Source organism: Erinaceus europaeus, chromosome 15 (genome assembly GCF_950295315.1).
Source record: "Erinaceus europaeus chromosome 15, mEriEur2.1, whole genome shotgun sequence".
Lineage (NCBI taxonomy): Eukaryota > Metazoa > Chordata > Mammalia > Eulipotyphla > Erinaceidae > Erinaceus > Erinaceus europaeus.
Genome location: NC_080176.1, coordinates 7,204,907 through 7,215,869, shown reverse-complemented (window position 1 = coordinate 7,215,869; position 10,963 = coordinate 7,204,907). Strand labels below are relative to the sequence as shown.

The 10,963-nt window shown below is 59.9% G+C and overlaps 1 protein-coding gene across 2 annotated transcripts in view; it reads right to left on the bottom strand.

Moving 5' to 3' along the window:
• Window positions 1-1,634: 1,634 nt before the first annotated feature.
• GTF3C1 (general transcription factor IIIC subunit 1) overlaps window positions 1,635-10,963 on the bottom strand; it is a 48,522-nt gene continuing 39,193 nt past the window's right edge. The window contains exons 27-37 of one of the 2 annotated variants that reach the window (XM_060172748.1): window positions 10,174-10,286; window positions 9,462-9,524; window positions 8,139-8,232; window positions 6,938-7,110; window positions 6,365-6,652; window positions 5,733-6,028; window positions 4,560-4,837; window positions 3,777-4,269; window positions 3,426-3,477; window positions 2,785-2,977; window positions 1,635-2,219 (exon numbers count right to left, since the gene is read on the bottom strand). In XM_060172748.1, coding sequence (XP_060028731.1) covers window positions 1,983-2,219; window positions 2,785-2,977; window positions 3,426-3,477; window positions 3,777-4,269; window positions 4,560-4,837; window positions 5,733-6,028; window positions 6,365-6,652; window positions 6,938-7,110; window positions 8,139-8,232; window positions 9,462-9,524; window positions 10,174-10,286 — 2,280 coding nt within the window. In that variant the 3' untranslated portion in view covers window positions 1,635-1,982. Of the gene's footprint in view, window positions 2,220-2,784; window positions 2,978-3,425; window positions 3,478-3,776; window positions 4,270-4,559; window positions 4,838-5,732; window positions 6,029-6,364; window positions 6,653-6,937; window positions 7,111-8,138; window positions 8,241-9,461; window positions 9,525-10,173; window positions 10,287-10,963 lie in introns of both variants that reach the window. The other variant, XM_060172750.1, reaches the window with a different exon arrangement.

Sequence of the window (10,963 nt, the reverse complement as noted above, 5' to 3'; positions counted from 1 at the left end):
AGCACCTGTGAAGTGTGTGTGTGTGTGTGTGGGGGGGGGGCCTGGACTGTTTTGCTCAGGGTGCTGTGGGACCCCAGGTGACCGTGCAGAGCACCAAGCACGGTGTAGCTCACTGGGGAGGGACAGCAGGGAGCAGCTCCGGACAGAGAGGGTGGGTGGTGGGCAGCCCCTGCTGGCGAGCTGGGAGCCTGCAGGAGACGGGGTTTGCGCCGGCCACGTGCACATCTGGACAAGTGCCCCAGCAGTGGGCCTGCGGGCAGGGCAGTGGTCAGGCCCAGCTGGAGGACAAGGACCAAGGTGGACAGAAGTTGGATGCGGGGAGTCGGGCAGTAGCGCGAGTTAAGCGCACGTGGCGCAAAGTGCAAGGGTTGGCTTAAGGATCCCGGTTCGAGCCCCGGCTCCCCACCTGCAGGGGAGTCGCTTCACAGGTGGTGAAGCAGGTCTGCAGGTGTCTATCTTTCTCTCCCCCTCTCTCCATTTCTCTCTGTCTTATCTAATAAGGACAACAATAACTACAACAACAATGAAAAATAACAAGGGCAACAAAGGGGAAAATAAATAAATATTAAAAAAAAAAGTTGGATGGGGCAGGGGGGCTAATCTGGGAAGGACCAGGCAGAGAAGGCACCTTCAGCACCAGGTGGGAGGAGGCTCAGTGGGTAAAGGGAGGGACCCTCAAGCATGATGCCCCGAGTCTGATCCCCAGCTGTCTCTTCTCTCAGAGACCAGTCAGTCTCTGGGCAGTTCTGTGGTCTGTGCCCTGGGTGCTGGGCCAAGAACCATGTCCTGGGCCATGTTTTTGGGGGGTGCACAGGACGCACCCAGCACCAGGGGGGGTCTGCAGGAGAAGGGAGCCTGGAGGCCAGACTTGTCTGCTGGGCTGTGAGGGGGTTGAGCCACTGCTCACGTGGCTGAGGTGGAGGAGAGTGGCGGGAGTCTGGGGATTGAGGTGGCATCTCTGCACAGGGTGGGGGGGGGGCGGGCTCAGCACCCCCAGCTGACAGAGTACACCATGCTCCTGGGCAGAGCTGGCTGCTGGGTATGTGGTGGTGGCTGGGTAGGTGAACGGATGAGTGGATGAGTGAATGGATGGATGGTGGGTGGAAGGAAGGAATGAAAGGGGAGGCCTGGGAGCCGGGCAGTAGCACAGCCGATTAAGCGCACGTGGTGCAAAGCGCGAGGACCAGCATGAGGATCCCGGTTCGAGCCTCTGGCTCCCCACCTGCAGGGGAGTCGCTGCACAGGCGGTGAAGCAGGTCTGCAGGTGTCTGTCTTTCTCTCCCCTTCTCTGTCTTCCCCTCCTCTCTCGATTTCTCTCTGTCCTATCCAACAATGACATAAATAACAACAATAATAACTACAACAACAATAAAAAACAACAAGGGCAACAAAAGGGAAAAGAAATAAATATATAAAAAAAGGGGGGGAGACCCTACTTGCAGACAACCCTCAGCGCAGAATGTGAAGAGGTGGTCAAACTCTGCGGACAGAGGTGAGACGGGGATGTTGTGGCCGGGGAGGAGGGAGGAGGGAGAGGAAGGGGAGGGGGAGCTGTGTAGCCCCTGGCCGTCCCTCTTCCTTTGCTTTTCCTGGGAAAAGCAGGGTCACCCCCATAGGAGCAAAAACTAAATTCATTTTATATCACTTTAATAAAAAAAAAAGGAATAAATACATGCAGGGGGTGGTGGGGTGGTGGACCGTAGCTTATTTTTGAAGAGGGAGATTAAAATAACCAAAATCCCCAAACCCACAGAGGCTGTTTCTTGCCAACCGGCAGGTGGCGAGTCCTTGTCAGGTAAAGGGCCCTTGGGCCCCTCAGCCTCTGCTGGGTTGCCCCGTCCTCGCCTCTCAGGGGCACCGGTCTCTGGGGGGAGGCGGCTGGGTCTGGACTGTGAGGGGTGCTTGACAAGGCAAACCCCGGCAGCCCAGTGGTCAGGGTGTGTGTGGGGGGGTAGGATGGGGTCCTGGAGGCCCCACGTGCCTCACAAGTGCATCCACTTGTTCCAGTTGACCTCGTGGGGGAACACGCGGCCCAGGCGGAGGGTGCAGTCCAGCGTGGGCTCGTAGAAAACGGTGAAGTTCTCCTCGGGGCAGGGCACCCCGTCCCTGTCCCCACCTTCGTCCTCGTCCTCGTCCTCCTCATCCGGCTTGGAGAAGAGCGAGACAGGCGCCGGCTTCCTCAGGAAGCGTTTCTTAATGCAGCCCAGTGCCTCCAGGCCCTGCATGTGAGGGGGGGGGGGGTGAGGCTGGAGCCGTCACAGAGCGGGACAGAGGCCACAGGCCTGGCGCTCAGACGGGGCTGTTTGGCCTGCACAGGCTTCCGAGCTCAGGGACCTCACGGGGGCGGGGACGCAGTGGTAGAGACCATTCACTCAGGAGAGCACATTGTTACAATGCAGGAGGGCCTGGGTTCAAGCCCCCAGCTAAGGGGAAGCTGTGGAGCCGCGGTGCTGAGATGTGCCTCCTCCCTGCCTCTCTCTTTCCCTCCGTTACCCTGCATCTTAAAAAAAAAAAAAAAAAAAAGGGCAGGAGAGATGGCATAACTGAGATGCAAACAGATATCCATGCTGGAGGCACCAACGGGCCCAGGTTCAAGCCCCAGCACCGTTGGAAGCTGGAGCTGAAGGAAAAGAAACATTCTGAGAGCGAGCAGGCCTGCTGTCAAGGAAGAGCCCCCCTTCAAGCTCCGGACTTCTGCTGGGGGGCTGGGCACAGGGGGCACTGCAGGCCAATGAAGGGGATCGGGGCCCAGGGGCAGAGGGGACTCGGGCGGAGGCCCCGTACCTGCAGCAGCTCGAGCACGGCGACGGGCTGCAGGACCCCCTGGTAGTGCTCCAGCAGCCGGGCCTCGGGCACGCCGGGCCGCGTCATCACGTGGTGCAGCACGGCCTCCAGCATGCCCTTGCACACCGGCGTGTTGAGCTGGCCGTCCACCACGCGCCACGGGCGGCTCAGGAAATGCACGGTCTCCAGAGGCCTGCGGGGAGGGGCAAGGCGCGGGGGGGGGGGGGGGGCCTCGTTCACATGCCCCAACCCAGTAATCGGGTCAGAGCTGGGGTGGGTGGGGGATCCACTTCATGATACCCGTAGGCTTCCGCTCAAGACAGACCCGGTGACTGGACCCCTCCACCCTAGGGCCCTGGATAGGGCAGGGTCCCCACTGTCCACAGCTGGGAGGGGAGCACGGAGACCCCTTGGGGTGAGGGCTGGGGCGCGCATGGCAGCCCCTCTCACATAACACCCACTGCTCCAGAAGCCCAGCCCTCCCCCCCCAACTCCAGCGGGACAGCCGAGAGCAGCTTGCAGTCATGTGGGGGGTGCTCCGGCCAAGGAGACTCCGAGCAGGGCAGATGGGCGGACACCACACCTCCAGGAAGGATCTGGCCCCCCCCACACCGGGTACAAAGACCACGCCCCCCACTCACCTGTCTGGTGTGGTGGGGAGCAAGTTGCCAACCATGGGGCTCTCGGACAGACCTGCCAGCAGAGGGGAAGCTCAGGAGTGTCCCCCAGGACAAGGGGAAGCACGGCAAACCACGTGTGTGGGAGGTGGAGGTGGCTTGCTTTGAAGGACCCCCCCTCAACTCCAGGCCAGGAAGTGAGCCCCTCACAGGCCATCCTGAAGCCTGACCGCGGGGCAGGGAGGTGGCCCACGGGGCAGAAAGAACCCTCTGGAACAGAACCCAGGTGCGGAGGGAAGTGCTCAGTTGTGCCCCTCCCCCCACGCGAACACAGAGAGAAGGGGGCAGGCTCCAGGCCTCGCGGAGGGGCGCTACCTCTGGTGTCTTCTGAGCCCACCAGCAACTGGGCCTGGCCTATTGGCGGCCCCCGGTCCAGGGCACCGTCCTGCTCTTCCCGCTGCAGGCCCAGCATCGCCATGTCTGCGGGGGCCATGGGGTCGGCCAAGCTGCCCGCCTCCTCCTCTCCAAGCAGGGAGCTGGGTGTCAGCTGCATCATGTCCTCCAGCAGGGGCCTCTTGGCGGGGGGCTCCCGGGCGCCGTTGGGGTCCAGCCCTTTGTCCCCAGAGGCTGTGGAGGGGCTGCCCCAGCTGGCGCTTCTCTTGGTGCCCAGGGGGGTCTGGGGGAAGCCATCCTCATAGGAGGGCCCATCCGGGGGCCTGGCCTGGGTGTCCTCCCTCGGGGTGTCGGCACTGTCCCTTCTGCCTGCCAGCCCCACTGAGTGCAGGAGCCAGGGCTGGGCCGAGGCCACCGTCACCAGGCGGACGGAGTTGGCACCGACCTCCAGCACCTGCTGCTGTTCCACAAGATCCTGGGGGCACAGGGACACAGGGTCTATGGGGGCCTACCTAGTACCCAGCACCCCACAGTCTGCCCTGCCTAGTACCCAGCACCCCACAGTCTGCCCTGCCTAGTACCCAGCACCCCACAGCCTGCCCTGCCTAGTACCCAGCACCCCACAGCCTGCCCTGCCTAGTACCCAGCACCCCACAGCCTGCCCTGCCTAGTACCCAGCACCCCACAGCCTGCCCTGCCTAGTACCCAGCACCCAGTACCCCCAGACCTTCTTAGCCCCTGCCTCCCGCCCAGCGCTCCCCTCACCTGGAGGTAGTGGGAGAGGGTGCGCGTGCGTCCCCCGTCCCTCTGCTCCAACAAGCAGAAGCGGCGGCGCAGGTCCGTCCTGTCCACCCCAAAGCAGCCGGCGGCAGCGATGGTGCCCTGCAGCTCCAGGGCAGCGCACACGTCCTCGGGGCTGTAGCCCGCCAGCTCCGCCCGCTGCACGAACTCCTCCAGGCTGCAGGCGCCCTGGCTGTCCACCAGCCTGGTGAAAGCGTCAGGGAGGCAGGAGACACCCGTGGCCAGTTCGTCCAGCGGGGTGACTGTGGACACAGGCGGGGATGGTCAGTACCGAGGGAGGCCCCGCACACACCTCACACGGGCGACCTCCACTGGGCACAGGGAAGGGGAGGCATGGTGTGTGACTGGCCCCGTAATCTCACAATCCTGTGACTCCTACCAAATCACTAATACAACAACAACAACATTGAAAGGCGCGTGAGAGAGAGATCTCTGGGGGCCAGGCAGTGGTGCACCTGGTTAAGCACACAGATTATAGTGCGCAAGGACCCAGGTTCAAGCCCCTGGTCCCCACCTGCAGAGAAGCTTCACGAGTCGTGAAGTGGGGCTGCAGGCATCTCTGTTTCTTTCCTCTCTATCTCCTCCCCTCTCAATTTCCCAATAATAATTTTTTTAAAAGTTCAGCCATGTTAAAAAAAAAAAAAAGCCTCAGAGCCAGAGACTCAGAACCCTGATCTATGAGGGCAGGAAACGGGCAGAAATTCCAGGGGACGGACGTGAAGGGCTACACAGGCCATTTCCCATTGCGAAGATCCGCCATCAGCAGAAAACATTTTTTAAATTGTGTAAACACTGGATGTAGAGGAGGATGAGAGATGACGGATCTGAACTGAAGAACACGAGCTTGAGAAGAGAGCGCAACAGCTGGAGCATCTGAAGACCGTGAGGCCTTGAGTTCAATTCCAGGCACTGCATGTGCCAGAGAGATGCTCTGGTCGTCTCTCTCTTTCTCGCACGTTACAGGGAGACAGAGCAGCGGCAGGCCCTGGTCCCAGGTTCAATCCCCAGCATGGCCCGTAGTCGGAGCGCAGCGGAGCACTGACTGAAATAAAGAACTAAAGTCCCAGCCGGGGGTGGGGAGGCGTGCACGGCCCCTGCTGGAGCCCAGGGCGGGCACCTGCACCCGGCAGCACTCACCGTGGGGCTGGAGCCCAGTGGACGCGGGTGTGTGGCGGAGCCGGAAGCGGACCTGGCAGGAGTTGACCACGATGTTGTCGTTGGGGTTGAGGTTGCGCACGCTGACGATGCCGGGCACGCAGTAGCCGCGCATCAGCAGGTAGTTGGTGTGGGAGGCCTGGCTGGCCTTCACCTCGATGCCGCCACCCCCGCTGCTGCTTCGGCTTCGGCGCCGGCCCCTGCCCCGGCCCCTCACGCCCTCGTCCAGCTCCTCGTCCTCATCCTCGTCCTCTTCCGTGGCGCCATCCTTCCCCATGCTGGGAGGGCAGAGCTGGCCGTGAGGGTGGCCCCCTGCAGGTGGGCTACACGCCCCCCACGCCCACGGCAGCTCCTCCTCCCTCACCCACCCAGACCCCCCCCCCCCCAGACCAGCCCCTGTGGTTCAGTATCTGCCTGTGCAGGGGTCACACGCACCTCATTAAGCCCAGGCTGGAGGTGATGCCCTCAGGGGCTTGTGCCAGGCCTCCCAGCCCAGCCACACTGTTCCAGGCCTCTCTCGGCACAGGAAGTCATGACCCCCCTACCCCCAACAGGAGGCACTGGATTGGCCTGAGGCCCGCCCTCGGCGCTGGACACGAGGCTCGGACGCTCACCCCTTCATAACCTCGTTGTCCACCATGGAGCTGTCCACCACAACAATCTGCTCAGGGATCCTGACGTCCACCGACACCAGCCCCAGGGAGAGCAGGGTGAGGGCGCCCACGCAGTAGCCCCCAGGGCTGTCCAGGGCAAAGGCCACCAGGTCACTGGCAGGGTCGCTGGCCTCCTGGTCCTTAAAGCAGAAGCGGTCAGCCTGGTCCTTCTTGCCCGCAGCCTGGACTCTCTGGAAGAACTGGAAGGAGTCTGTGCAGACGGTGCTGGGGAAACGCCACGTGAAGACCCTGCAGGCGGAGGGGGCGTGGGGCAGGCTGGGAACAGGGAGCTGGTGTCCCCGAGGCCCCTTCCCACCAAGCCCTGCTCCATGTCTCACAGGCAAGTGTTGTCAACAGGGGCCACGCAGACAGACAGTGGCCTTTCTGAAAGAACAGCCCTGAGTATGTGGGGGTGAAGCTCAGGGTCTCCTGAGGGGCCAAGAGTCAGCTCCCCCGACTTCTGTCCTGAAGCGTGACTTCCCAGGACTCATGCCAGGGCGAATCTCAGCCCCCGCCCCCCGTACGCAGGCACACCTGTAGTAGGTCTGGGAGAGCTGGTAGGACATGGGCACGAAAGGCAGTGCCCGGTTCTTCTTGGGGCCTAGCATGTGGTTGATGCGGCGCCGGTTGACCAGGCTCTTCTTCTGGTATTCCATGAAGACCCTCACCAGGATCTGGTCCTTGTACTCACGGTACAGGCGGAAGGTCTGCGACACAGCATGGCGTGAGTGGGCATGGGGACCCGAGGCTGGGCTGAGGTGTGTGTGTGTGTGTGTGTGTGTGTGGCCAGTACCCCGCCTGCCAGCTGGCCCCTCCAGCACCTCCCAGCCCACAGATCATGGGCACCTGCAGAGAGAGGAGGCGCTGCCCTACCTGTGCCCAACACACATACACCTACCCAGGGTGTGCCCAGAGGCTGCCTCCTGGCTCCTAGTCTCCCCGGGCAGGCCTGGCTGACTGGTCATTTCCTGTTGCCCCCACAGTCCTCCCCACTATCAATTCCCACTCAGCTGGCTGAGCCTGGCCCCCCCAGGTGCCTGAGCTGGGCACTGCTAACATCCCGGGGTTCTGAGGGGCGGGGGGAACCCCTTACAATATCTGGGTCTGGGGTTCCTGTGTCAAAGGTTCCCTGGCACCCCAATACTTGGGACACAACCTGAGAGCTCATCAGTGGGATTTTAAGTAATGTCACTCCCCCCCTCCCTTTTTTTACTGTCTGCTTCCAACCCCAAATTCTGCCGAGCTGGGTGGATGTGGTAAAGTAAGTCAAAGGGCCGAGTTCTGGGTTTGTGTGTCAAATACAAAAGCAAGAATTCTAGGCGGAACACACTTTTGCTGTGAAGAAGGGGAACACTCAGTGGGGAGCAGGCCCCTCCTGGCACCCCCCCCAAAGGACCCAGGTTTCAAGCCGGGACTGTGATCCCAGGCACACTGCTTTTTCAACTGCTCTGAACCCCAAACATCAGCATTTATACCACTGCCGCCATCCCAGGCTCAACACGGCCTGGGGGAGGTCTGCTGCCTTCTCTCTCCTTCCCCCTCATTCAGCAACACAGCAGGACCATCCTAGTGGCGTTTTTTTTTTTTTTTTTGGGGGGGAGGCAGGTGAAGACTGGCTGCCCACTGCCCCGCCCAGTCACAGGTGTCACACAGGGACTGGATGCCCCTTGAGTCCCAGCCCCGCACACACCAGGCCTCAGAGTGTCAGAGGCAAGGCTGGTATCCGCCTGCTCACCTGGAAAGACTGGCAGAACTTCATCTGGCTGTCTGAGAGGGCCAGCGTGCTCTGGATCAAGTTCTGAAGCACCAGGAAGTGGATGTCATCCACGCTGCAAGGGTCGGGGGGCAAGGCAGCATGTCATGTGGCAGGCTCTGAGGGCTCAGGTTCAGTCCCCGGCACTAGCAACAGGCAGGGCCGAGCAGTGCTCTGGGGTCTCTCATGAAAATAAATCCAATCTTTAATGCTCTTCCAACTGAGTTATTTTGTCCAGATAAAATAGAATTTTTTTCCCAGTCTCAAAAGAGCATGAATGTGAAAACTATTCATGAACCAGAACGGATCAAAGGCTCCGTCTTCACCTCTGACTAAGTGAGCGATTTTTAGTCTAGTAGGAAGCAGCCTGGAAGTGGCGTCCGTCCCTCCTTCCTCCCCAGCCCTGGTCAGGCCCTTATGTGTGTGTGACATCACCACCCCAGGCCACCCTGGTGAGCTCCCTCTCCTGGAAACAGGTTCACAGGACAGCTACCCACTGTGGTCAGTGCTTCTACTTTCATCCATTTTAAGGTGAGTTCTCTAATGTGTTGGTCTGCTTCTAAGACCCCTTCTGTTTCATTGGTTTAATCCCCCCTGCTTAACACTGTATTCTATTTATATAACCACTGTTAACTAAGCACCGCCCTGCCTTCTGGGCATTGGTTTAATCCCCACTGGTTCATGATATCTTTTTGCTCCGCCCCCTCTCCTAGCACACCCTGATTTGCACCAGTCACTTTGCGCTTCACCCTCTCTACGTCACATCCTGTTTCCACCCTACTTGGCCAGTCTATATATAAGGACAGGACTGTGATTATAGATAGTTTAGATGGCTTTGATTGCGCTGCGTTCTACATGAATAAAGAGATACTGCGTACGGCTCAGCCATGAGTCCCTGGTCATCTGGCTCTTGCCCGCGAGGCTAGCCCGGCACTCTAATGGGGTGATCAGAAGCAACGCACGTCTCCAGAAGCATTAGGCAGAAGCCAAACTCAATGTAGCTCATCTTGAGACTGAAAGGGGGTGGGGTGAAGGGCTAGACATGCTAAAGCAGAGTTTTACTTGGCAAGCTGAGAATTCAAACTCGCCACCCAAGCTGTCCCAAGGCCAGGACGGTGGTACCCGCGAGACTGCGGCTGGGAGGCCCACCCTGGAGCCCACTAGACACCCATCCTTGACACCGAGTTGAGCTGTGGTCACTGCTGCAGCCACTGTGCTGCAGGAGACACTGGCTCCTCAGAGAGCCGGCCCTGGGAGCCCCGCCCCGTGCCGGGCTGTGGGCAGGAAGAGGCGGCCGGCACTTGCCTGTTCAGTTCATCCTCTTTTCCCATTTGATCTTGTTTATCCCCAATCACCAGAACTCGGTATCTGCAAAAAACCAACACAAGACAGGGTCAGAGGACTGAGGCGCAGCAGAACTTCTCCAGCTGAGCTGCTGCCTGCTCGAGACGACCTGAACACTCGTGGGCTGGAATGCTGGGGACATGTCACATGCTAAAACACAGCCATGAAGTCTGAATGAGGAATGTCTACTTTATGATAATTATGAAGACACACACACACACACACACACACACACACACACACTGAACTAACTGGCAGGGAGTCAGTGTCAAATCGTTATGGGAGGAGGGTATAAAACTGTGGATTCATTATAATGAAAAACAAGCCCCGGAAAGAAGTGTGGGAAGAAACACCCAAACCAAGCAGCCGTATCATGTGTGGAGTAAGCGCCTAAGATGGGACAGTGAGGGCTCTGGCGTCAGACCAGACCCTCTGGGGAGTTCAAGCCCTGGTCCTGCTGCTTACAGATGGGGGGTTGGGAGTGTGAGACCCATGGCTAGTGACCAGCCCAGGGTGCCTCACCCGTAAGGCAAGCACTCAGCAAGAGCATGGTGGCCACCTGAGGAGGCCTGAAGTGAGTGGGAGGGGGGATGGCAGTGGGAGCAGCAGTGCAGTGCTGAGGGGCCTCTCCCCCTGCCCTGGGGAGCCACCGGCCTATTCCCGGACACTTTACCTGGCAAAGAGCTCCTCCAGTGTGTCTGGAATCTCAAAGTTAGAGTTCCTTAGGGCTGAACTGAACTTCTCTTTGAGCCTCTCCACGAATTCTCGAAACTCAAAGGCACAAACCTTTCAGGGTGAGAAAGTGAGGAGTTAAGTCTTGTGTTTTCTCCCTCAGGAAAGGTTTCACTGAGACATCAAGGACGATCCTGTCACCTTCTTCCGAGGACGGCTGGCCACTCACCACCGTGACTGTCACTCTCACACCTCCGGCTTTGACCCCACCCCTAGGTGGGAAGGCTGAATCTTGGCCCGTGGTCCCCAAAATGTCACTAGGCACCTCAGAGCAGCAGGCCTCACTCCTTGTCACCCCCCCCCCACACACACACACAAACCCCTATGATCCTCTCTGGTCTACTCTGAGCAAGCTAGCATCTTTACTCCACGGCCTCCCTCAAAATGTGGACCCCAAGCTGGTCCCCTCCCCCTATAGCCACGTGTGGTTCCCCATCTAGACCTGGGTCACAGCACAGCCTCAGGGTCCCGCCACCGCATCCTACACGCCAGCTAGTTCATCCCTGTGGTGTCTGTGCCACCTGCCCTGCCACCTTCCACGCCCACCAGTCCCCCTGACACCTTGCAACTGAACCCCCTTCCTGTACTCAACGGGCCTCGGCTTTGGGGCCCGGGCTCAACGCTGGTATCTCTGAGCTGGGGAAGACAGTCTATCGTCCCCTCCCCTAGAGGGAGCCTGCTGGTCTAAGTCAACAATGGCTGCCGCCTCCCTGAGATGAGGGTCAGGTGGG